The following is a 27,831-nucleotide window of genomic DNA, read 5'->3' as shown; positions in this document are numbered from 1 at the left end:
AGCACCATAGAGGGGGTGACTGCTGGGTGGACAATATGGTCATCATGGACTGGTTGGGCAGAAGGGACTGTATCTGTGCTGTATTGCTCTATGACTGTTGCAAACTCAAGCATCTGATTTGAGTTTTTGCATTGACAACCACAACTGCATGCAAACAGTCCTGCACTGGTATTGAAAGATCTCATACATGCTGATTTACAATGGCAAGTTTCTTCCATTACCAGTCCAGGAACGAGAATCACTGCATCTAGTATAGCTATCATCTCAACACAAACCAGTAACTGTCCATGATAAATCCCGGTAAAAGCCTATGATGAGAATGTCCTGTCCCAAACTCATATGTTTGTCACCATTCAAAACCCTCTCTCCCAAGGTCACTTGGCCAGGATGTCCTGATCTATGGAAGGATCTGGAGTATAATTAAGGCCTCAATGCTGGGGATGTTGACCTGGGAGAGGACACTGAGATTGGTTCAAATCCTTCCAGAGCATTTGAAGGGTTTTGGTGGTATCTTTCAAGGTACCTGCTGTAGGTGGTCCAAGTCTCAAGCATATGGGAGGGCAGGAATCACTGCTGTCCAGTAGACCATCAGTTTTGTGCCAAGTCTGAAGTCTTAATCTTCAAACACCCTTTTCCTCAATTGACTAAAAGCTATACTAGTGCATTGAAAGCAAAAGTACAATTGTCATATATCACACAGGCAGATAATGAGATGAACGGCCAATTAACAAGGAATATTGGCTGGGGCTCAGATAGAAAAAATAGCAGGTGTAGGTCATTCAGATCTTTGAGCCTGCTCTGCCACTCAATACAATTGTGGCTGATCATCTGTATTCCTGCTCTGCCTTGAACTTGGAACTTCAAGTAAAACTAAAGAAGATTGTTTGACATCCACCTAATAAATCCATTAGAGCAAATCCTTGCTCATGTACTCAAAAGCTCTTGCAATGAAGGCCAAAATACAGCCTTCTTGAAGGCTTGCCACACTTGTGTGAGAGCTTTGAGTCACTGGTTTATAGGACACCCAGGTCCTTTGTACATTGATATTTCCAAATCTAAATAGAGATTTAAATAATCTATTTAAATAATACCCTACTTTGTTTTCCTCCGTAGATTTATAATTTCACATTTATCCACTTAATGTGGCATGTACTTGTCCAGTCAACTTGTCTAAATCGCATTGAAACCTATTTACACCCTCCTCACATTCACAATCCCACCCAGTTTTGTGCCATTGTCATATTTAGAAATATTACATTTGGTTCCTTCATTCAAATCATTGTTGTACATTGTCAATATGTGGGGCCAAAGCACAATATCCCACGAGTCCCCTCCTGCCACCCAAAAAAAATCAATTTATTCCTTCTATTTCTTGTTTGTCAAGCAATTTTCAATCCATTCCAGTATATTATCCCAATCCCATGTGGTTTAATAATCCACCCTCCAAATTGCAGGGACCATTCCGTAATCCATCAGATTTTAGAAGATGACAACCAATGCACCACTAATTTCATGGCTGCCTGTAGATTTAATTGGCTCCATTTTCTCCAGCACCATTTTCTTTCACTAATTTCCTATAATTCCATCTTTCATTTGACTAATTTTCCTAGTATTTCTGGGAAGTTATTGTGTCCTCTTCAATGAAGACCATTTCTTTGTTCCCCATTATGAATTCTTCCATTTCTACCTGACTGAAAGGGACCTACATTTGCCTTCACTCATCTTTTTCTTTCTTCATACTTGTAGAAACTTTTACAGTGTGCTTTCATGTTCTTTGCAGGTTTACTCACACTTTTCTCTTGTTCTCCTAATCAATACTCTGGTCCTATAATGTGGGAAAATGTGAAATTGTTCATTTTGGCAACAAGTATTTTAAAATAGTATATCTAACTGGCAAGTGTTCACAGAGCTCTGAAATGCAGAGGAATCTGGAACTCCTAGAATCCTACAGCACAGAAGCAGGTCCTTTGGTCAGTACTAACCATTAAGTACCCAATTTTTACACTAATTTCACTTTATTCTCCCACATCCTCATCACATCCCTCCAGATTCTACCTCACCTATGTACCAGGAGCCAATTAACTTCTCAACCAGCGTGCTCTGGGACGTGGGAAGAAACCAGAACACCCGGGAGAAAGGAAGAAACCAGAACACCCGGGAGAAACCCATGCAGTTAGAGAGAACATGCATCTCCATATAGACAGCAACTGAGGTCAGGATTAAACACTGGTGTCTGGAGCTGTGAGGCACCAGCTCCACTAGCTAGGCACTGTGCTACCCTAATGCATGATCCACCAGAGGCTAATATGCCGGTATAGGAAGTCATTAGGAAAACTAACAGTGTTATTGTTGATTGTTAGGGGAATTAAATACAAAAGTAGAAAAGTTATATATTCATAAATTCAATATGGGCATTGTAGAGACAACATTTGGAATACTGTGTATAATACTGGTCTATTTATTTCAGGAAGAATGTTAATGCATTGGATGCAGTTCACAGAGTTTTCTGAAATAACAGCTGGAATGGGTGCAAAAAAAATGCTCAGTCTCAATGCAGGGTCCTGACCTGAAACACCAACTATCTCTTTGCTTCCATAGATGCTGCTTGACCCGCTAAGTTCTTCCAGTAGTTTATTTGCTCCAGATCCCAGCATCTGCAATCTCTTCTGTCTCCACCTGGAATGGGTGGGTTGTCCAATGAGGAAAGGTTGGCAGACTGGATTTGTATCCACTGAAGTTTAGAAGAGAGGCGACTACCTTAAAATATAAGCTAGGGCGAATGTGGACAGGATGTTTCCTCTGTTGGAGAATTTAGAACAAAGGGTTATTGTTTAATAACAGGGGCTTGGCCATTTAGAACGAGGAAGTACATGTTTTCTCTGTGGGTCGTGAGTCCTTGTAACTCTATTCCTCAAACTGCTATGGGTGTGGAAATGGTCTTTGAATATATTCAAGGCAGAGGTAGATTGATATTTGATAAACAAGGGGGTGAAAGGCTTTGATGGGTGGACAGGAACATGAAGTGAAGTGACTATCAGGTCAGCTATGGTCTTATAAAATAGTGAAGCCGCTGAGGTGCCAATCTTCAGTTCCTTAGCAAATCACAGGTCAGATTTGCCTTTGTTTGTTAAAAAAATGCTGGAAACACTCAGCAGCCAGAAAGCATTGTGAAGAGAGAAATAGTTATTGTTTCAGACTGATGACTTTCATTTCCAGCAGTTGCTTTCCAATTAATAACAGAATATGTAAGTGAAAATACTTACCACACAATCAGCTGTACAGACACGATGCATTATCCAGCCTGGAAGGATTTGGTCAGCACACTGTACTAAGCACTATACTTTAATATGCAGAGAATAATTTGACACCAGAAAGTGAACTTATTCAGGACTCCCTTCAAGAAGTCATCCATTTGAAACAGAGGTAATCATTTAAAGATAAGATAGAATTTCTTCTCTTGGGAAATTATGAATCTTTGAAATGCTCTTTTTCAAAGGCTAGTGGAAGCAGATAAGACAGATAGATTGATTTTCAAAAAGGGGATGGAACACTGCCACGGGTAGGCAGACATGTAGAATTAAGGATATGATCAGAACAGCTATGATTTAATTGCATTGCAGAGTAGAAGCAAAAGCCAAGAGGCCTACTCCTGATCCTAATTCATATATTGAACTATAAAGTTACATTTATAGTATCAGCTACAAGAATATATCACCTCTCCAGACTCGAGGGATCGGCAGACACTGTAGTAGTGAGAGAGTTAGAGTGCAGTGGTAATTAGAACAAAGAGTGGCAGAGGAGAGGTTTGATAAAATGTCGGTTCAAGATCAGTCCCCGGGTGGGGGTGAGAAAGAAGTAGTGCGGAAGTTGTTTGTGAAAAAATCCTCAAGGGGTTCCAATTTTCTTACTCAATAGGTTGGAATTTAATAACCTGATTATGGATATACATCTGTGCCCCTGCAAAAGGCCTGTCTGTAGTTTCGTTTCGATCACCCATCCTACTCCTTGCTTTTCTGTATTTTTCTTGCAATACCTTGCATGAGCAAGGTAAATTATTTTCCAATGACATTCAAACTGATTTCAAAGTATTTTAGATATATATCCTTGCACTGTAAACAGAAAATGCACATCTTTCACTTGCAATGATCTTAAGATCAATGGGAACTGCCAACTATCTGCTTCCAATTAATCACACTACCATTACTCTGGTCAAATAAGAGACATGGGCTAAATAGTGCCTTCACATTACTGATCGAAAACTGGCTTACGTGAACAGCAGGGCCACTGTAAGAATTTACATGATCCAAGTTTCAATATATTTAGTGCCAATTTCTCACCATTCTCTCCTTAGTTTACCTAATTCATATCATCATCCTGCCCTCTAACACACAAGCCATTCTCTTTAAAAATTAAATTACATCACCCTTATGTTCCACAACTTGCAATTACCACATTCATGAGCTCTTTAGAACTTTCCCTGAACAGTACAGATTACCACATTAGTCTGATTATAGAAAGAATGTTTATTGTAAAATGTTCCACACAAAGGTTCAGGGGAGATTACGGTCTACATCATTGTGAAAAGCCATTCAGTACAGTACATAGGGAGCATTTACTAGACTCTTGAAACTATGAAACAATCAGCTGGAACTCAAGTACAGCAATAACAAATCTACTTGCAAGTCAAACAATGAGAAACGTTAAAACTAATATAAGCTTCAGAGAATGACAGGGGAACATAATCATTTGTCCACATCTTTTCAGGAAGTCACGCTAAGTTACTCTAAATCTGTATCAAATGGTAATGCATCATCCTCTCCCTCAAGAATCTTATCTTCATCAGCTTCAAGACACTCCTCGGGATCCTTGCTTTCAACTGCATCATCGTCTGCTTCCCCCAAGTCTTCTACTTCAGCTTCAGGGTCTCCTTCTGCCTCCTCCATTTCCTCATCCATAGTATTAACTGGTTCTTCAGATGTATCTATTCCCTCCTCTATGGTGATGTTCTCTTCCCCATATTCACCTTCACCGCCCTCGCCGTCGCCTTCTCCCTCCCCACCCTCTCCACCTTCTCCGTCCCCCACGTCCTCTCCACCTTCTCCCTCCCCCACGTCCTCTCCACCTTCTCCTTCTCCACCTTCTCCTTCTTTCTTCTCCCCATCATTGGTACTATCGTTGAGCCCATCACCCTCACCATCACCTTCACCCTCATGCATCCCACCCTCCTCTTCATCTTTGTCATCTGGATCATCAGTGAATGGTTTTTCACCCTGTTGAAGGAATTATAATGAGCAAAATTAAGTATGGTTGACTGGTAATCAAAGTTACCCACAAAGGGGTGCAATCCAGAATATAAGGCTTTATAGTCCTTTTACAAGAGGCATGACTTTCTTTCCTAGCGTCAAGGAACAGAGTATGGAATTCTAGAGCAAAACTGTCTTTCAAACAGAAATCCTGGGTGTGAAAACTAAATGCTTTCTTCATTTCAGAACTAGTCTCATTCGCATGAAGAAAATATTACAATATCACTTGAAATATGCTTACACAAACCATTTCAAAATGAGTGTTGGTGCCAGAATATAAAGTTATATCAATGAAAGCAAGCACAAACAAAGGAAACAAATGTCTTGTAATCAAAGTAGAAGCTTAATGCTTTAGGAAACAGTACTCAAAGTTAACAGGTTATTGGGATAATGTGACAGAAATTTGTTCCAGGTCAAACAGGAATACACAATTTCAGAAAACATACTTCTTGACCCCAAAATTCTTGTCATATTGGGAGAAAACAGACACTATATCAACATAAAATTCTTACCTTGACATATTTCTCTAACATTGTTGCAATGTTGCTGTTATTCAGGATGCTCTTAGCAATAACCAGGCTACCCTTTTTAGCTCTCTCAAGAGCAACCTAGAAAGGTTAGCAAACACAGTATTAACATTGTTAAAAAGTGACAATTCACAAACCATGCAGATGCTCTTTTTATAGAAAAGCAAATATTTGAGTACTTTCTGTTTGAAAATTGAATCTGAAACTTGGTTAGACCTGGTGTACACAATGTATAGCAAAGCATACGCCCCTTATCACTGTTGCTCACTCATCAAAATTACCCCAGATTTTTTTTAAACAATGGAAATTTCCAATTTCTTGCCAACTAACACTGCATGAGAAAGAACACCTGAAATATTATTGAGGAGGAGGAGTGGGACTACCTATATTGCTCTTGTGTGGAGCTGGCCGGTATACATTCAGTGAGCTGAAAGGACACTTTCCGTGTTGTAACCAGTCTGTGATTATACGCATAGGAACAAACTGCAAAATTCAACTGTCTGTCAGAATTTATGGATAGCAAAAAGAATAAAAGTTGCATTGTTTCAGTACAGCCCTGTTTCATCATTTCAATGAGAATAATGCCCCATTGCAAAATTCTCACTGTCATTACTGCTGGGGAAACATCCTCTGCTTGGACAGAGTCAAGAGATGATGTGTGGTGTTAAACCACATTTTTGATGGATCCCATTGTCCAAATATTGATAGTGCTGCATGCAGACTTCTCAATGAGACCTACTTCAATTGAAACATCTCTGGATCTTCTTGTAGTTTGAGTTTCTCAAAGCCTGGCAGTCCTGGGGAAACCAACCTAAAGTGACTCTAGCAACCTCTAGTAATAGAGAATAAAACACCTCATCCACTGGAAAATGGTGGAAGTTCAAGCCTGGCTGTGCATCCTATACCCACTTCCCCCTTCAAATGAGTGCAGGAACACAACAGTATGAGATAGCAAGGATGACCATGGGAGTTTGGGGTGGGGAGAGGTGGGTTGTTGTGGCAAGAGAACAGGTGAACAAGTGATGCTAGTGCTGCTGCTTCACAGCTCCAGTGACTCAGCTTCAATCCCGATCTCAGGTGCCGTCTGTGTGAAGTTTACACATTTTTCTGTGACCACCAGGGCTTCCCCAGGGTACTCTGGTTTTCTCAAAGACGTACCCCTAGGCTACCTGCTTACTGTAAATCATCTTTCAGTGTAATGAAATGGCAAAAGAATCAAAGGGGAGCTGATGGGCAGGTGATGGAAAATATCTTGTGGGGTGCAGACAAAATATGAGAGGGGGAATACGATTAATGGGATGGCTCTGCTGGGAGCTGGGATGGACTTGACAGGACAAACGGTGTTCGTTCTGAAACGGTTCCACTTACTTTGCGGTTCCTGATGTGCTCAGCTGACCTTAAATGTTGTCCAATGAAGCCCGTCTGCATTGGGATGAAGAGATCACAAGCCATACAGTGAGCCGCCTCCACCTTTTTCATGCACTGCTCCATACCAATACCTGCCGCAGAACCAAGATTCAGTGATAGTCAAACAAAAAACGTGATTAATAAATTGAAGGAATCCTCCACCCAAACAGTTATACTATGTCCACTTTATCAGACACAAGTTTTTGGAGACAGGTAAACCTGAGTTAATGTTATTTATTAATTTATTTCATTTTAATTAATTTTTATTTATTATTTTATTTTATTATATATAATTAATAATATAAATAACTTCTTCACTCAGAGACAGGTGGGAGTGTGGAACGAGCTGCCATCTGACATGGTAAATGCAGGCTCACTCTCAAGTTTTAAGAATAAATTGGATAGATATATGGATGGGAGAGGTCTGGAGGGTTATGGACTGGGTGCAGGTCAATGGGACTAGTGGAATAAAGTTTCGGCACAGACTAGAAGGGCCGAATGGCCTGTTTTCTGCGCTGTAGTGTTCTATGGTTCTATGTTTTGAGGTCACTGAACTTCCCTCATAACAGCAAGGTCATCCACCTGAAATGTTCATTCAGTTCCCCTCTTCACAGATACAGCCCAAGCACTTTCTGTTTCATTTCACACTTCCAGCATGTGCAATATTCTGCTGGGTGGTTTTGGTTGAAACCCCATTTCCATTACAGGAAGTCCCTGGATTATGAACGAGTTCTGTTTTTGAGTCTGTTTGTAAGTTGAATTTGTACGTAAGTCGGAACAGTTACGTACAGTTCACATCTAGCGTCAGTTAGTCAAATGTTTGTCTTAGTATATAGTATATATTTTACCTAAAACATCATAAGTATAATAATGCGGTAATAATAATAAATGTAACTACAGTACAGTATTTATAATTGTTATTTATTCAAGTTAAACGGACCCATTTCGATGGTTTTCGTTACGTTTCTTTTTTTTATTCCGTGCGGGATGCAGCGAGTTAAGGTTCAGTGGGTCGCGGGTGATGTTAACCGAATGCAGAGCAGTTATTAGCATTTCCTTACTTTATCAAATAAGTTTATGAGAAAGCAGATCGATTGCGGTGTCTGTGTCAGGTGGACCGCCACACTATCAGGGGACGTGAGAGGCCTCAATGTGCGAATAACTCTCAGCCCGGAATTACACTCACTGCCAAAGCTTTTAGCACATTATCCGATGGCAATTTGAAGATAATCTAATTGTCAAGTGGGCTCATTAAACCTCCTGCACTGCATTTACATTTGTAGGGTGCGCAGTGTCTAATGGAATTTAAAGAAATGCTGATTCCAGCTCCATTCACAGTATAGACTGCATGGGTTTTCACTTCAGATGACATTGAGCTTTCTTTGCTCCTTCCACCACATCCTCGGCACTTGAAGGTGCTCTGGCGAACAAAAATAAATGAAGACCCCATGCCAAAAATAAAATGCAATTATACACAAAGGCCGTTGGCTACGATTTTTTTTCAGGCAGACATGAGAACGGGAACCGCGAGGTTGGTTCTTAAGTATGGGCGTTCGTAACCCAGGGACTTCCTGTACCTTACAGTTGCAAAAATGAAAATAAATCCAGTTCTAACACCAATTGTAAAATTCTACACAGTAACAACCGTCCAGATTTTTAATGTCACAGTTCAAGCATGGTACTTGTAGAGTTTTAATTTTATAAGCTTGGCACTCCTTTAAGCCTTGTGGCTGCAAAAGGAATTTCAGACCTATAACAGAATAAAACTTCTTGATCAGGATGGGAAGAGGAAAGAGGAAAGGAGCAAGGAGAATAAAATTACAGTATTGTGGAATAACTGTCCCTCCTTTACAATGTCTGGGCTATAGTTTTGCCTTTGGATCACTAGAAGTATTTAAAGTGAATGCATTGAGGAATAGAAAGATATGGAGAAATGGTACAGAAGAGGAGTGATCATATTAAATGGTGGGGCAGGCTTGAAGGGCCAGATAGCCCACTCCTACTATTTTCTTATGTTTATATGCTTGTACTCTTCATTTCCTGCATTCACAGATTGCTTGCTTACTGCACCATTGTAAGAAATTGGGCAAATCATTGCAGAAAAAAATTATGAACAAATTGCAACTATTTTATACTCTGTAGAAATGAAATTTAAACAAAATTAATCAAAAGATATTTTAGTTTCCAGCATACCCTGAAGTACGTCGTGTTGCTGCATTAATTGCTTTTTTAGAATAGTTTCATCTCCTATTTGCTCTCGGCGTTTTTGCGTTTTCTTGTTCTTGTTTGAAATGTATTCCTGAAGCAAAATATAAAAACGATTAGCATTCACAAGTTAAAGGCATCCCCCCCAATTGCTACAACTAATTATTGATGAACATGGACCAGCTGGGCCACGTGAATGATCTCAGCTCTGTGCTGATCACAGTCAACTGGCTCAAGGAATAAGTCAATCTTCATACGTTCACTAGTCACTGCTGCTGAACATGTACAGGCGACCACCCACGTTATGACGGTTGCGTTCCTAGAAAATTGAGATTTTCCATAACACGCTGTGTTACCTGTGTATGCATCAAGAAATGCGAGTTGAAGAAAAATAAATTTTGTGTTTATTTATTTACTTCCCCCCCTCCCCCCCCAAATAAATTCCTCAAGAGCAAACTTTATTCTGTATCTCAAGTTTTTGGGCAGTGATTTGTGAATTCTGTAAGGGCGAATTTCCGTAACCCAATGACCATAACACAGGCGTCGCCTGTCCATGCTTGTAAAATCAGACAAGTATGGCGCCTTATGGTTAACAAAGCTCAAAACTGCACAATAGGCAAAGAATACTTACTTAATCACCAAAAAAGTATTCTAAAGAATTAATTTCACTACAAAAGTCTGAACATGTCTACATTTTCATGAATGTATCACATGGCAGAAAGCACAAGAATCACCAGTTTAAAATGCACTGAAGCAATTTTGTTTTGATAGGATCAGACGATGATCAATATTAGTTTAAAAATTCATCATATTTCAAATCACCAACACTCCCAAAATTTGTTTTTGAATGCGCAAAGACGCCCAGTTGAAAACAATTAATCAAATTTGTCACTTTTTAAATGAGAAATTTTGAAACTCAGCTGCTTAAGTCAATAAATTAACAATAGTACTTCAAGCAAATCAGAAGGTCTGTCAATCCCTAGTCAATACAATGCAGTTATCAGCCAAAGTGGCAAAGAGAATACTTAACTAGTCTCTGCATTAAGTGTAACCAATGGCCCAGGTTTTAGTTCACAATTACTGTGCAGTAATCCATGATTACTGAACCCTTTTAGGAGAGTAGAGGTGTAAAGTAACAAGGAAAGAAAGCAACTTGTTACAAGAGACCGCAGATTGTATTGACCATAGATGCAATCAAGCGTTATAAGTTAGGCAAGGTACCAAGCCTTCAACCGAGGTTTCAAACTGAGGGAACCATTTAATAATCGCGTTTTAAAAGGGAACGCCTCAGCTTTTATATCCTGCATTGCAAGAACTTCAAAACACAGCAATATACATACATCCAAGAAGTCAGCAGTTTCAGGTTTGAGCTTGGTCCCAATAAATTTTAAAGTTTCCTTATGAAATTTGCTCTTCATGTGATTAGCAATTTCTTCATCTTCAAATGTACGAAACTTACAGACTGAACAGGCATATGTTATCCTGTAAGAAACAAAGCAGAATTAGCTTAGGAACTCATCCTGCACTGGCCAAATTCATGAACTAATGAAATGTTTTCTTACTCTCCCAAATACATTTAATTTGTACCTAACCAAATGGAACTATGTTTGTATAATCAAGATCAAATACAAGTTTCTAAAATAAAGGTGACTGGCAAAGCATCCAAGATTTACATGTCACAAACATTACTAATCTTTTGTCAGAGAATTGAATGCTCTGAGAGGAGTTACCTCTTCCATAGCACTAGTGTGGCAACTCTAAAATGACTAGAGTTGTCATGTTCAAGAGGACTACATAACTAAACTCATCCAGTTCTGCTACTTAGGAAAGCAAGGGCAGAAACGGGAGGGATAATGAGGGTCACATGCCAAATCATAGTCAACAATCTTTTAAGTACACTATATAGAACTCTGCTTATTACGTAGCACATTTTTAAAACAAGTGAATTGTAATGTTGATCTCTCAACAATTCTTAAACTTGACTAAAACTATCCCCAAGCAGTACCTCTCTGCAAGGCGGTCACGGTTCTTCTTGGGCTTGCCGGTCTTTTTCTTCTCTTGCATAGTTGGAACTATTTGAAAAAACAATGAAAGACATTCATGGGTAATATCAACATTACAGTATTAAAACAAAACCCAAATCATGTTGCACATTTGTACATGTTCAAAGCGTTAATCGCCATGTTGTATTCAAGCTCCTCTTCTTGAGAAAATAAACCCTTTCACCTGTTCGGGAAATGCACCTTGCATTTCTGGCGTCATTCTTGTAAATCTACTCACCTGTTTCCAGTGTTACAATGTTCTCTTTCTAATATGGCAATCAATCAGAAATGCGTGCAATATCCAGAAACATGGGCTAACCAAGGGTCAATGTAGGTGTAGCATAAATTCTCCACTTCTCAAAATAAACTTTAGTTCTTTTTTGCTCCCTTTATGGCCTTATTAAGCTCTGGCACAACTTTTAGAGATTGGGGTATTTTATTCCTTGATACTTTTGTTCCTGGACAAACAATGTCCCTTTTTCCTAATATGTCTGTGGCCTTCTTGGTGTTTCATACAATATAATTTTGGCATCCAGGACTGATGTAAGATAATCAATTTGACTAGAGGCTGTGGTATGTTGGGATGAGTGACAAAGTAGAACAAGGTCAGCAAGAAATTGCGAGGCCAGTGATAAATCCTTGGGGATTCTCAAGGCAATGATGCAGGAAGCATTAAAGGACCACTGCAGGATAACACCCCCCCAGCATCAGTGCAAACTCTCCCAATCTATACAAATATAGGGATCACAGCAAATTCCTTTTAATTCATGCACGCTTCTACTGGGATAAACAAAACAAATCTGGGCCCTCATTCGTTGAACTTCAACAATCGGAAAAAGCCCAAGTATGAGTCACTCCATCCTCTTAAGTGAACATGCAAGAAGATGAATAGGAAGAATAACATTTACACATACGCATTATATATGCTGGCATCTTGGTACTTTGATATTACTAATTAATGAAATTAGTCAGTAATGCAACAGTTCTGTAGGGTTCTGTAACCAAACTTACAACGCTTTGTCTTCTTCTCACTTGGATCCTTGTCCTCACCGCCCTGAAAAAAAATGCAAGTATCTTAAAGTTTCAGGTGCTTACTTTACCCATTTCAGAGTAAATATAATTTTTCGATAATGATGCTGTACCACATTTTCAATTACAATAGTGTACTATGGAGAGATAAAACTCAACTGTCCATAAATATTCATTTTGATAGTTTAATCAGCTTTATGCAAGCCCTATCATTAGCAACAATTGAAGTCATCTGCTGACTGGAAAGGAGAGAGGGAGTGAATACCAGTTCAAATTGTTTTACTTCCATGTGAACCGGATACTCCAAGGTTAGCAAAGTCTGGGGATTGAAGGTGGTGCTGTATTGGTGTTACAGCTACAAGGAATGGTCCAGGATTCTGCAACCTCATTTATAAGTGTTATTTATTGCATATAAAATTATACACCATGACGAAAATTCAGCTGGGATTTATCTGCCACTTAATGTTCACACAATAGTTCAAAATGCCTCACATTGTGTGCAACACTTTTGAGGGCACCATTATAAAGGAAAATATATTAACCACAGATGTGCCATCAAGGGGATGCATATGGTTCAGCTGTATCTATCCTCCTCCTGATATAATGAAACAATGCCATATGATTAAATTAAATTTACTTAGCCAACAGACCACCCTCAGCATTACACCTGTGTCAGCTGAGATTAGAGGTTTTGTTTTACTGGCCAAGTCAGCCAGAGGCATGAAGCTAATAAGACTCAAATGGCAAAAGGGAATTTAATGTGAGTAAGTCTGAAATAATCAAACTTGCTATTTAATATCTGGAATAAAAAGCTAACAACAGAATTGATAACCACAAAACCACAAGGCAGTCACAAAAACTAACAGGGATCATCACCGCCCTTCAAGAAAGGAAACCTGCTGCTTTTTCCTCAGTCTGGCAACTCCAAACACAGAATAACAGGGACTGTTCTTAACTGTACCTTTAGGTTATCTTGCAAGCCACTCAATTCAAGAGCAATTAGGGATGGGTAATTATTGTTGGCTTTAGGAGTGATATCCGTACCCCGTGAAAAAATAACATGTTTGTAAAGCTACAACAATTGCAGACAAACTGCAATCATTTACACAAGTCTTTCAAAAGAGACGATGGGTAACACGGAGGCATTTTCTGTCTCCTCTCTATCTTCATCACAATTCTCCATTTAACAACCAAACAAACCTCTTAGGTTTAATTAGCAGCAAAATGAATCCATGTCCTGGTTGAAGTATTTTTGGAGAAAGGTCGAATGAAGTAGTACTTACTGAATCAACTCCATCGTCTTCTTTATCTTCTAAAACAAAAACAACAAAAACAATTGCTTGACCGTTTATGACATCTGATCAACACAGAAGGGTTTTAACTGTAGAAATAACATTGTGCTAATTCTTCCAATAAATGGTAACATTTCTTCGCTAACCACCATAATTTTAACCATAATCCTGATTTCACAGGATTAACTTAATTTGCATATATCCCAGACAAAAATTTCACAGTCTGCTTACTGAACATAACACCACAACATTCTCAATTCATTTACTCTAACTGTGGATCGGAAAGATCTAAATTATTCTCTACAGCACAATCCTATGAATTGTAACCAATTACAAACATAACACCCTGCACCACAGAAGTCAGCATATTAAACTCATTCCTTGTAAGCTGTATTTAAGCATATAAATTGACGTGATCAAAATGGCTCTGGAGTGTGCTCTGCCACTTAATAAAATCTAATAGTTGGCTCCACTTTCCTGCCTCATCTCCATAATCCCTCATTTTCCATAGTACAAAAATATCTCTACTTTGAACATACACAACTCGGCATTCACAACCATGTGAGGTAGTGAACTCCAAAGAGTCATAATCTCCAAGAGAGTGAGTTCTTTTTCATCTCAATCTTAAATGGACAGCCTCTCATTTTGAGATTATATCCCCTAGTTTTAAATTCCCCACCAGGGAAATAGCCAGACAGAATAGCAAAATTATCTCATAATTAGTTGTTTCACTTAGATCATTGCTTATACTCTTCAGAGTTTAAAAGAATAAGCAAAATTGTCATTCCTCAGAAAAAAATCTTTGTACCAAAATTTAATTCATTGAACCTTCACTGTACTACCTCCAAGGCTTAAATAAAACCACCAAAACTGTAGGCAAATACCAAGTGTAGCCTCACCAAAGCACTCTACAGTTAATAACAAAGCTTCTCTACTTTTGTACTCATTCCTTTTGCTATAAAGTTTCTATTTGCTAACTTTCTGCACCTGGACCTGTTCAGCAACCGTACTCGCTTAAATAAGCAGACAAACTTCCACGTACTCCTTCCTTTTCCAAGAGGATACAAGGTCCAAATAAGTTAAAAAGTAGTGTACAGTACCAGCATCGTCTTCACCATCATCATCATCTGTTTTTGCTTGCTTGTTTTCTGGGTCTTCAGTACTACTTGTTGACTGTTTCCTCTTCCTGCCTGGACCACCTATAACCTTCTTTCTCTAATAGGAGACAAAGATAGCTTGCATTAGAATCAGATTCCAAACTCTTAAGCATTTACTTATACCAAATAAAAGGGCACTTTTTACGAATTCCAGAGTTTCTTTGGGTTCAATTTAACTGAGGTCAGAAGACAGAAGGTTTATTATAAGATCCTGCATTTACTTTGTTGGAAGCATGTTGATCTGTAACTCAAACCAGAACCAGGAAGTGCTGGTGTACCCAATCACTGCTTGAAAATGCAAAATATTAGACTGTCAGGTTATATTCTCCACTACTGTAAAGGTATTTTTCCACAGCATAGTATACGAAGAACAATTTTAAACCCGACCAGGAAGGCTTTCCCCCAACCCAGCGTCCCTGTACATGAGGCTGATCCCCCTCAGATGGCAATGACAGCACTGTTAATCAGCTATAACCAAGTTCAAGGCTCATCTGTAAAGTCCCTTAATATCCAGCAATGCTGTAAACTTGCCAATACTATGCAATGTCTCACTCAGGTACTGCTCTGTGAGGGACGGGACGTGCAAGAGAGAGAAAACAAGACTTTTGTAAAGTGTTAAATCAAATCAAAACACTGAAATGTTTCACACAATGAATTACTTTGAAGATGATCCTAAAAACAATCATAATCATTTTAAAACCTGAATGTTTAACCAAATTTTCAATCAATGCAGCTATAAATTCTTCCAAAGCTGGAAGGAGCTTTGAAAATTATATTTACAGTCAAGCACGTAGACAGAATGAACACCTAACTTGATATTAAAAAGGATGATGGGCACTGCACAAAAATTTGCAACTTGGCTTTTTTGATCTTTCACTGATTATACCCACTGGCCACTGAGTAAAATAAAATGCTTTTGTGTTTAAGAAAGGTACTTACGCCTCTGATTCGTGTCTTGTCTCTCCTTCGCTGTCTGCCACCAAACGCTCTTGCCGAGCCTTGAGCTCGGAACAGGTCCATGGGGATAATGTTTGGGGAGAAGAGCGAAGGGAGGTTTCTGGTGGAGGAGGCAGCATTGTAGCCTCTGCCTCCCATTGACAGCTCATTCCAGTGTGCAGACATCCGCCTGGAACTTCCAGGCTGCATGTAGGGGTCATTCCAGTTTGCTCTCTTATTTGGAGCCCAGTCTCTAGACCAATTCTGACCCCGTTGGCTACCATATGCTCTGTTGTGGTACTGATCTCTGCGAGTCCCGTAGGAGTTGTCGTAGTGGTCATAGTGACCTCCATAGGAATCGTTATAATTAGGTCCAGAATCACCGTAACCATAGCCGTAGCCAGATCTGTACGGATCATGGTCATTCATTGAAGACCTGGAGTCATAGGACTCATAAGGTGCAAACCTGAAAGAGTTGCAGAGCAAGCAAGGAATCTAATCAGTAGCTGGAAAGGACGATGGCACAAGCCTGCCAATCAATCAGTGAAAGCAGACTAAAGACTAAACAGGATATTTCAGGTAATCATGGTGTTTGTGGTTTTATGTTGTTGTCTATAACAATGTCTAAATTACTAACTACAGTAGCTAATGATGGCTTAGAGCAATCAAAATGGCATATATTTCAGTAGTGGAGCAAACGGCTTCCAAAGGTTCAATGTTACAATTTTTCTTTGTGGGATTGGGAAAAAAAAACAAACTTTGGCCACTTTTAAAAGACAAATGACTCAACTATCCAACATTCACGGCAGCCCTCAATTACATATGTTAATTTGCTGTAAATTTAACCTAATTACTGGAAAGACTGGGCATTTTATAACAAGTTACTACAATCTATACTCTTCACGTTACCAAGCACAGGTTGCATTGCAGATGAAAATCCTTGAAGACCCATTCACGTTGCTAAAACAATTAACCAAACCTAGGGTCAATTATGCCGACAATCCTGGCGGTCTCAAAATGATTCGAATGTCTGGCACAAAATACCAAGTGAGACATAAGGTGGATTAATTTAGGTTTAAACAATGTTGGTTAAATCTATGTTGTATCCATGCTTAAATGAGTTAGTTCAAGTTATATATGGCAGCATTAAAATGTAAAATGAATAAACCAGTGTTTTCTCACCATACTGTAGGCAAGCACCAGTTTCTCTTTGGGGCTGGGCGAGAGGGGGTGGGGTGGAGGAAGAGCCGACACGGGTGCTAGCCTATTTAAATTTGAAGTGCCACATCAGTCCCAAGTCCAATTTCTTGACTTACTCGGTACAGTATTTTACCATCTAGTGACCTTCCAGAAGATACCTGTTGTATTGGCCTGAAGACCGAGAAGAGGAACCTGGTGTGTTATCACACTCTAGGTGAGAGAGCATATCCAGGCGTTGGTTGATCTTAGCGATGATGGAATCTGTGTTAGGGTTTTTAGGAGCATCCCAAGCTTTATTGCCAGAGTTATAGCCATAATTTCCTGAATAATCTCCTGAATTATCTTGGTTGTAATTGTAATCATAGCCATCATACCCTAACAGGAACAAAATACACATAATCAGATACTCACATAGGAAAAACACAAACACAGCAATAGAACAAAGTCAGTAAGCTATTCAACTCTATTCTGCAATTTAATCAAATCATAATAGTTCTGCTCTTTACCCAACAGTAACTTCATAATTAGCAAAACTCTCATCCAACAAAGCTTTTTGAATTTGCAGGGGGATTGGGAGTTGACATGGAAGAAAGAAAGAGGGAAAAGAAATTTGCAGAATTCCAGTACTCTTGTCTGGAACAAGTGCTTCCCTTTCTAACATCAAAGGGATCTAGTTCCAATTCCCCTTTGTTCTCAATTCTTCCATTGCAGAGTACCAAAGTAAAATCTCAGTTTTTATTTTGTCAATTGAGAGAATACAATTCCAGTTTATGCCACTTGACCTTAATTCAATGAGGGCAAATCCTGCACTCAGATCAATATTTTCATTGATTCTGAGTTATACAGCATGAAAAGAGGCCCTTCGACTCAACTTGGCCATGCTGGCCAAGGTGCTCCAAATTAATCTTCAAAGGGAAGTTCATGAATCTGCTGGACTGCTCTGTGGCCTTCCAAAAATCTTTATATAAAATATTTTTGTCAGGGAGTTGTAAGGAGGGAAAGATGTGGGACAATGGCCAGAAGAACACTAACCCCATCACATTGTACTTTAGTTGTTAAAAACCATATTTTAAATCATGCTAACTCACAGCAGACTGCTATCCCCACAGTAGTGAGCATCAAGACAGCCACTAATCCTTATTGACAAATTGAGTTGCTCATTAATATTAATCCCACTCTACACAGCTAAGCCAACATTATAAATCCGAACAACTTTATTAGCTGGTGTAAACTAGTCAAGAATTGCATAAAAATCTATATATATGCCTGCAACTATGATACATAATTACAGCATCAACTTCAAGCAAGATATCTTAAACCAGGTAATTCTGAACCCACTAAGCCTGCATATTATATTTTAGTGATAAAATTCAAAAGATAATCACCTTGACCATCGTCTCCTCCTGCGTTCCAAGAATCATCTTCTCCATACTCTAAGAGAAACAGAATCAGACAATTATTACGTTGGTTAGATCAACTAATTTCACAAAAAACGCCAAACTCATATTCCTCCACATCTTTCGAGGGTACCAACTGCTTCCTCAGGTGACCACCGTTCAAACAAGTCTAACCAATGAATGCTGGCAAGCTGTTTTCAGATAACTTTTTAAAAAACTGAACAGGTGAAAATTGTAGGCAAATTCAGGGTTATCTTCAATTTAACTATTATATATCTACACAATCCATATGGTGGCCACAAATATCCTAGCCAATATTCCCCCTCATCCATATGTTCTGGTGTAATTTGCAATGCACTGAGTCCCTGTTAACGATCAAATGACAAAGAAGATTAACTGTAGGTCATCTTGATCTGTGTGACTTCCTACACATCAGTGGTACTTAAATCTTTAGGATAGTCCTGTACCCTTATAATCAGGGGACTGAAGTGTAGATAAAAGCTTGTCAACTTCACAAGCCCAACGTTTTTTTATCTTCATCAGTAATCACATGTTAACCAATGAAGGAGATACTTGATTACCAGAACCATTCAAAATATATTGAAGATAAGCATGTAGAAAAACAAATTACAGAAACACTTCAATAAGTTAAATATAGAATGAATATTGTTAAAGTTTCAGATATTAAAGGAGTTATGCAAGTAGAGCCCAATAAATCTACAAATTGAGAAGTTGAATGTGACTAGAGGATGAATATGCCCTGTGTATGAATATGCCTGTGTAATGAATACACTGGGAAGAGAGAGGGCCACACAGTAGTATAGTGGTTAGCGTAATGCTATTACAGCGCCAGCGACCCAGGTTCAATTCCTGCCACTGTCTGTAAGGAGTTTCTACGTTCTCCGTGTCTGCGTGGGTTTCCTCTGGGTGCTCCGGTTTCCTCCCACATTCCAAAGACGTACGGGTTAGGAAGTTTTGGGCATGCTATGTTGGCGCTGGAAGCATGGCGACATTTGCAGGCTGCCCCCAGAACACTCTATGCAAAAAATACGTTTCACTGTGTGTTTCGATGTACATGTGACTAATAAAGATATCTTATAGTTTTCTCATTGGTAAATAAATCTTCTTCCAGATTACTGTAATGTTAACTGTACACAATTAAAACATGTTGACATAATTGCATTATATAATTAGACAATTCGTAAACACCAAAGATACTTTCGAGCTTTTTCATCTAATTCTGATGAAGCTAGCAGAAGCACTCAAGCCAGAGGTATCAGAAAGACCTCTAAGTTGTTCCAATAATTCCTAGCCCACGAAACTTGTCATGGATGCTGTGAATGTCCCATATAAACTCAACGGAAAACAGGTACAACACAAGGACTTGTGACAGGTCAGAGGGCAAAGGAAAGCAAATTACATGACTTTTCTTAAATTTGCAGATGATGTACTGTAGCTGATGATTTCAGAAGTGCCCATTAAAACAGCAAATGATTATGTTGTCGACTACCAATAGAAATGATTTATACAAACATGCAGAGAGGGCAAAAAGGAATGCAAAACAAGAGAGAAAGAAAGGGAAAAGTGACAGAAGTAAAAAGAGCAATTACTCAGAATGCACATATTTCTTATGATGACATCACAGAAAGGGCTCTTTAGTGAATGGAGGTCCATTAGATTCCAAGTTGCTTAATGTTAAGTTAGTTCATGATAATATACATTAAACTTCATGGTCAGTATAATGTTGTATGCCAAACAGCACCTACCATTCACAATACTTGACACGAAAGTCTGCGAATTTCTGCTCTGATCTCTTGTTATAAGCCAAAACAATATGGCACCCTCCAGAGGGGACCTGTACCTTTAATGAGTAGAACAAGCAACTGTGGGTCCCTTCAACCAAGCAAACGGAGGCATCCTTATTAACAAGAGTCTACAGCAGGAAGTGTAAGGGAATATCTTATGAAATTTCAAATTTCTACATTTTTTAAAGAAGACTACTGCCACAATGGTTGATTGATAAAAAAATTAATACTTAATGACTTAGTATGGCACTATAATTTCACTTGAGTGGACAATTCCAACCCTTTTGGATGGGATAGTGGACAAGTACTCTAACATCATAAACATTAATGTTTCCAAATCTTAAGTTCCTCAACAAGATACTCTTAGATACAAGATTCTGGAAAGGCAAGGCAATTCTTGTAACTCCCAGCTTTCTACATTTAACTGGACGCACCTGGAACCACTCATCAATGATGAGCTCCAGTGATTTTATCACTATTTACGTCAATTGTATCCGAAAGTCCAAGCTTTTGTCCTCATCAGCCATGTTATGTGAGGGCATGGGTTGGTATTTGAGAGTTAGACATATAAGCCTATTCACTTCCCCCCTCACCACACCACCAAAAGGGCAAAACGATAGGATCCCTATAAATAACAAAATGAAAAAACATGTTGCTTCTGCAAGGTATTATACAGCAGAGAAAGACATTAATAGTTAAGTGAAAGATATGTAAAATGGCCTACAGATTGAGCAAAAGAATGAGACTATTTTCTGTATCATAAAAGGTGTTTTTCATAAGACGGGTTTCCTCCCACATTCCAAAGACGTACGGGTTAGGAAGTTGTGGGCGTGCTATGTTGGCGCTGGAAGTGTGGCAACACTTGTGGGCTGCCCCCGGAACGCTCTACGCAAAGATGCATTTCACTGTGTGTTTCGATGTACATGTGACTAATAAAGATATCTTAGTCTTATCTCTCTTAAATCCTAGCAGTGCAACAGATGCAGCACACATACTGTCATCACTATGCAGGCACGGTAGTGTAGCGGTTAGCATAAAGCTATTACAGCGCCAGCGACCCAGGTTCAATTCTGGCCGTTGTCTGTAAGGAGTTTGTACGTTCTCCCTGTGTCTGCATGGGTTTCCTCGGGTGCTCCAGTGTCCTCCCACATTCCAAAGACATACAGGTTAGGAAGTTGTGGGCGTGCTTTGTTGACACCGGAAGCGTGGCGACACTTGCGGGCTGCCCCCAGAACACTCTACGCAAGAGATGAATTTCACTGTGTGTTTTGATGTACATGTGACTAAAAAAGATATCTTATCACTTTCTCTCAGGTCATAATTATAAATATATTATGTGGCCTATATTACTTGCAAATACAGACTTTTGATTTGATCTTCCTACAAAGTCAAAATTAATTAAATTTATATATGGCAACAAATTAGGGGAAGTGGACAGGGTTAACATCAGGATGGCACACCAACTGTAAACAATGTCACAGGAAACCCAAGAGTAACTCAAATCCAGTCAGTCTCCCTTAAGCCTTGCCACAAATTCGATGCGACTTTCACAACGATGCTGCTTCTTTCCAGCAACTGCTTTCCGTTTTCAGTGAAAGCTTTAAGGTACCAGGTAACCAGATCCAAATCTAACTTGCAACTCAGCTTCCTTGGGAATTTCAAGACAAAGCAGACAACAGACTTCAATCCATGGCCTCAATTTGGTAGGTGCCTTTGGAGGCTGGATTTTATGTGAAAAAGAATAAAATGTCAAAATTGGACTACAAATTGAGAAGCAACTGTCAGTCAATGGAGACAGCAACTGGAGCAGAAACCAAGCCCAAATAGAGGCTTGCAGAAAAGGAAAAGAATTCCAAAATTGAGAAGAAAAGCAATTTAACAAGTGGCAGTGTTACAATTACACAATCTAATTTGGGGTATCTTAGGAGCTATACAAATTAAGGAGGCAAGCAGTTTACATAGGAAATATAAATTTTAAATCAAATTCAATCTAATAATCAGATATGACATTTAAAAAACAGCACATCCAACATAGGAATGAAATTCATAGACCTGATAAAGGGTTATTGACTTAAAGCTTTACACTTAAAATGATTACTTGCAGAATTTGTTGTCAATTATGTCCGATGAGAAGTAGGCTGCATAGAGGTTTTATTAGAGACATTCAAATGCCTGGGGAATTTGAATTCAGCAAATCCAGAATAAAAACCAAGCACCAAAAATAGTTGCCATGAAACTACTTAATTTAACTAAATACACATCTGGTTTACCAAAGCACTTCAGGGAAGGAAATCGGCCTGTGTAACTTCATTACGGCAGTTAATAACATAGATTGCAAATGGTTGAAGTCCCATTGCACAATTTACTAACTTCCTGATGACATAAAACTCAGAGGCATAGTGAACTGTGAACACTGTTCAAGAATAAACAGCGCACCTAGCATTACCCTTGGCACTATATTCAGACGCAGAAAAGTCCCAGTTCATCTTGCAAAATTTTCCCTATATACTTCTGGCAACTGATGTCTAAATTGTGAAAGCTATCTCACAGACAAGTCAAGCAATTGCTTGATAACATTGTACTCACAATGATTTCCCTACAATATGGCAGATACTTCCATCACAATCCCTGTCCCAATGGCAGTGCACATCAAATTGTGACGGCACAGCGGCACACAGGCAGGAAGAAGTAGCCTTTTGCAGTTCTCAGTGTCATCTCCAAACCCCATGAATTTACATGGCATCAAATCAAAAAGGACCACCAGCGTCTTCCTCCATGTTGAGCAACACTTGGAAGAAACAGTAAAAATAGTAAGGGCATAGAATGTAATCTTGGGATGGAGGAGGGAGGTGGGGATCTTCAGTGCCCATCATCAAGAGTGGCTTGGCAACACCAGAAATGACTGGGCTGGCCAAGTCCTGAAGGACACAGCCACCAGACTGGGACTGCAGCAGTTCAGAAGTGAATCAGAACAAGGATCATGATCTCATCAACCTACCTGCAGCAGACATCGTCTCCATAAGTATTGACCGATGCACAATATTTCTGGAGACAAGTTTCATTCCAAGGATACCCTGTATTGTACTGGGTGGCACTACGTTTGTGCTAACTTAGATAGGCTTAGCATAGATCTGGGAGTTTTAAAATGGGCATCCACAAAGTGCAGTGGACCATCAGGAAGTAGCAGAAATGTACAGCATCACAATTTGGCCAGGCACACCTCTCAGCATTACAACTAAGCCAGGAAATCAATTCTGGTTCAATTAGGAGTGCAAAATGTCATGCTTGGAACATGTACACAACCACAAACTGCAACCTCATGGCTTACCATATTCCTGACTCTATTATTACTATCAAGTCAGGGGATCAACCCTGGTTCAATAACAAATGCAGAAGGGCTTGTCAGGTGCATTACCTGTCACACCTAAAAACAATAAGGTGCCCGGTGAAGTCCTGAACTAAGGAATTAGAGTCATACTGCACAGAAGCAGGCCCTTTGGCCCAATTAGTCCATGCCAACCAAGACAACCATTTAAGGTAGTCCCATTTGCCATGTTTGGCCCATATCTCTCCAAACCTTTCCTATCCATGTACCTTCCAAGTGTTTTTTAATATATTATTAATGTACCTGGCTGAACCACTCCACGCATGTTCATACATGCCAAATAGTAAAATATGTAGGAGAGTGGGGATCACTTATGCCCAACAAACCATGAGCTTTGGCCAGGTCTGAGACCTTGATCCAAACACCCTTTTCCTTAATTGACTAAAGGTTGTGCTGGTCCATTGAAGGCAATGGTGAAATGTCATCATAAATGTTTGCCATTGACGTAAGAAGTGATCTTTTTGTTTTAGTGTTCTGCCAAGAACATTTTGTTTGTCAGGACAATGTTGTACAACAGAGGCAGATTGGTACAGGACCTTAGTCTCATGGGTGGTGAGTGTGAGGCACATCCTCCTGTATGTTTTGAGTCAACAATGGCTTGGAGTTCGGCTTTTGACCACCTGCAAATGCAAGCATCATCTGCATACTGCAGTTGGACTACTGGGGTTTGGGTGCCCTTGTTTCAGGAGCCTAGACACTGTAGGTTCAGCATTTTCCCATTAGTTCTGGATTAGCTCCATTCCTGCAGGAAGTTTTTTTGAAGGTGAGATGGCGTAGAGCAGTGAGAAATATTGCAAGAAGTGTTGGGATATTACTTAGGGTCATGGTTTGCATGTCATCATAAAGTGAATGCAAGATGGAAATAGTGATGAATTTCTGGATTCAGCCAAATTTGAGTGGGAATCATGTTGAATATCTCTCCAGATATATGGAATTCACACTGACTCTGGGAGCCACTGTTCAGCCACTTGGGAGGTTTGCACATAATAGTTCAATTTTCCACATGGTTTGGCAGAAGCCAGTATTGTAACTGTGCTGAAACATCTTGTCTAGAGGGATCGCTTATTTTGGAGGTCAGGTCTACAGTGCTACAGCTAGTATGTTGTCTGTCCCATAGCCATTGACGCACCCAGTACTCTCACTCATATCACATGGAATGCATTTGAATTGGTTGAAAACTGGTCTCAGTGTTAGTCGGGATCTCAGGAGGAAGTTGAGATGGATCATCTAATTGGCATTATTGGCTGAACATGTTTGCAAATACTTCAGTCTTTCGCACTCATGGTAACCCTGCCACTTGTGAGGATGGGGATTTTCTGGGAGCTGCTGCATTTAGTTAGCAAATTAATTACCAACCACAATGAGATGTACCACAGAGCTTTAATCTGATCTGCTTGTGAGATCGCTTAGCTCTATCTATATTGCCCTTGACAACCTATAACACTGACAATCTACAGTAGGCACTTCAGCATACACAAAAGCTACCACCAAAACGGTTTCTGCAAAACTGTCCAAAGTCACTGGAAGGTCAGAGAGCCAAGTCAGTGTCCTCTCCAGGGCCAATATCCCCAACACTGAGGCCCTAGTTACACACAGTCAGTCGATTGGGCAGGCCACATTGTCTGCATGCCCTACACTTGACTCACGAAACTCATACACACTATTCCAAACTTTGTTATGGGAAGAGACTACCAGGTGGACAGAAGAAAATATTCAATGTGCTCCTTGAAAAGATCCAACATTCCCAATTACTCTTGGAAATTTCTTGCCCATAACTGCTCAAAGTGGAGAAGGAACATTCAGGATGGTATTCAGAACATCAAGCCCATGCATCAGGAGAACTCAGAAGCTCTGTGTAAACCAAAGGAGTACCCCATTCCTTCAGACAGCCCTGCTCCATCCATTGAAGAGTCTGCAGGTCACAAACTGGCCTCAACAATGCCCTCAGAATTCAACAAAACCAAAATGGAAGTAAGTCATCCTCAATTCCACACAACTGTCTATGGTGATTGTGGGACTTTTGCCATTAAAATAGTATTTTATAAGCAGTTTCCTACACTGCAGATGCAGCATAGGTTAGTAGTAGAATCTGGGAAACTAGGAAAACATGGAGCTTTTCTTGTGTTTTTTCCTCCAATGTGACAGCAGTGATTTTGTATTGCTGGTAAAACCCACACCCGCCCAATTATTTTAGCTGTTCCACAAATATGCGGAGGTCAGAGCTAATTCTTGAGCCCCAATAACAATTTTTCATGAAGAACAAACTTACAGGTCATGGGGGATGGAGCTGAGGAATAGGATTAATTGAGCAGCTTAACCAAAGAGCTACAGTTGACAAATTGCTTTACTCTTAATTACTATATAATAAACTTTGAGAATATAATGTTTTCCACACGAGGAGAGACTTAGTAGACTACACCTGTACTTAGTACAGTTTACAAGAATGAACTATCTCAATGAAACACTTTTTAAAACAGGAATTGAAAGGGAGTACGTTTCCCGTAGCTGAGGAGTGTAGAATCGGGGTCACAGTCTCGGAACAAGAGGAGGACTGAAATGAGGAGAAATTTCTTCACATGGGGCGTGGTGAATATTTGGAATTCTCACTTGTTTATCTGCAAGTAACACACAGCTGTTTTCTATTCTATGGAATTATTAATGAAGTCTCCATAATATTGTTGCCTCGCTGATTGGAGAATTTGGAAAGTATTATTTATTCCCTCCATTAGGCTTATTTTAAGAAACAACTGGGATTGCATTAGTCATTTCAAAGAAATTTAAAATTCAGAGATCAGTACACCTTCAGGTTCTGTACCACCTGCAAATATGGAAATTATGCTATGGGACAGTACTAAGATTTTAACTATTTACAAAACACATTAATAACTATAGTACTTAAGGACACAATGCCACGTATCCAAGTACGTAGATAACAGAAATCTAGCTGTGAAAATGAGCTGCAAGAAGAAATATGAAAAGGGATATAGACAGCTTAAATGGTTGGAGAAGGCAATAGATGGAGCATAATCTGAGGAAATGCAAGATCATTCACATTTTCAAATGGCAGAAAACTAAATGCCAGGAACAAGAAGGAGCTTGATGTGCTGGTTCATTAAACATGGGAGGAAAACAAGCAGGTATAAGTAGAAAGACAAATGGTACATTCACCTTTATAGCAGAGGGTTACAGCACTGAGGATACCATCCAAGGAATGAAATTGCTAATGGTGCTAAAAGGGGTTATTATAATATTATACATATAGAAATATGTTACTGACAGCACTGCTGTGCTAGGAACCTGGCATGAACCCTTGCCCTCCCCACTACTGCTCATTGCTGTACCAGGAACCTGGGGCAATCCAGTAATCAATCACCCACAGCTCAGTGTGGAAAGACTGCCGAAAAAGGCAGACTGGGGTGGATTTGAAATACAGGCCAGTCTCAAGACATTTAAGCTGTCTATGTCCCTTTCCATATTTCTTCTTGCAGCTCATTTTCACAGCTAGATTTCTGCTATCTGCGTACTTGGATATGTGTCTCAAGGGGAGGCAACTGATGGCCAACATCCAACAAAATACTCTCAATCCAAGGAACAGATGGTGTGAATGGAAAGAGAACAAAAGATACAGGAAACAGCAAGAAGTATGGATTCTTCACCATGCAAGGTCTCGTTCTGCTGAAATGCAGAGAACTTATCTAGACAAAGTCCAATATAGGAAGAAGCATTTCAAGGACAATGAAACAAAAACAGAAATGCTGGAAGAACCCAGCCATTTAAGCAGCATCTGTGGAAAGCGAAATCAGTCAGTGTTTCATGTCAGTAACTGTTCCTCAGAACTGGGGGAAAGAAATCTAGCTGTTGAAGTGAGTTTTGGTCAGAACTTAATGAAAGACAAGAAGGGAAGTGGAAACTACTGAGGGTGAACAGTATGAAAGAAACTGATGGAAAATGCATATCTAGAAGAGAAGTCGCAGTAAATTTAATAGTAGTGGAATACAAATAAAACTACAGATTCTGGAATCTGAAACAAAACAGAAATGTTGGAAGAACTCAGCTAGTCAAGCAGAACTGGGGAGGGTTCCCTCAGCTAAAGCATTGACTGATTTCTCCTTCCACAGTTGTTGCTTGACTGGCTCTATTCGATCA

The 27,831-nt window shown here is 39.5% G+C and overlaps 1 protein-coding gene across 5 annotated transcripts in view; it reads right to left on the bottom strand.

Annotated features, from left to right (window-relative positions):
• Window positions 1-4,503: 4,503 nt before the first annotated feature.
• LOC127584931 (A-kinase anchor protein 8-like) overlaps window positions 4,504-27,831 on the bottom strand; it is a 28,896-nt gene continuing 5,568 nt past the window's right edge. Inside the window, exons 2-14 of one of the 5 annotated variants that reach the window (XM_052041952.1) lie at window positions 20,262-20,356; window positions 18,484-18,531; window positions 17,257-17,473; window positions 15,902-16,364; window positions 14,906-15,020; window positions 13,797-13,825; window positions 12,496-12,538; window positions 11,448-11,514; window positions 10,783-10,924; window positions 9,431-9,536; window positions 7,199-7,329; window positions 5,816-5,911; window positions 4,504-5,270 (exon numbers count right to left, since the gene is read on the bottom strand). In XM_052041952.1, the coding sequence (XP_051897912.1) occupies window positions 4,779-5,270; window positions 5,816-5,911; window positions 7,199-7,329; window positions 9,431-9,536; window positions 10,783-10,924; window positions 11,448-11,514; window positions 12,496-12,538; window positions 13,797-13,825; window positions 14,906-15,020; window positions 15,902-16,364; window positions 17,257-17,473; window positions 18,484-18,531; window positions 20,262-20,356 (2,044 nt within the window). In that variant the 3' untranslated portion in view covers window positions 4,504-4,778. Of the gene's footprint in view, window positions 5,271-5,815; window positions 5,912-7,198; window positions 7,330-9,430; window positions 9,537-10,782; window positions 10,925-11,447; window positions 11,515-12,495; window positions 12,539-13,796; window positions 13,826-14,905; window positions 15,021-15,901; window positions 16,366-17,256; window positions 17,474-18,483; window positions 18,532-20,261; window positions 20,357-27,831 lie in introns of all 5 variants that reach the window. The other 4 variants (XM_052041953.1, XM_052041954.1, XM_052041955.1 and 1 more) reach the window with 4 other exon arrangements.

The sequence above is a fragment of the Pristis pectinata genome, chromosome 31 (genome assembly GCF_009764475.1).
Source record: "Pristis pectinata isolate sPriPec2 chromosome 31, sPriPec2.1.pri, whole genome shotgun sequence".
Classification (NCBI taxonomy): Eukaryota; Metazoa; Chordata; class Chondrichthyes; order Rhinopristiformes; family Pristidae; genus Pristis; species Pristis pectinata.
The sequence above is the reverse complement of the archived record's forward strand: the minus strand, read 5'-3'. Positions and strand labels throughout refer to the sequence as shown.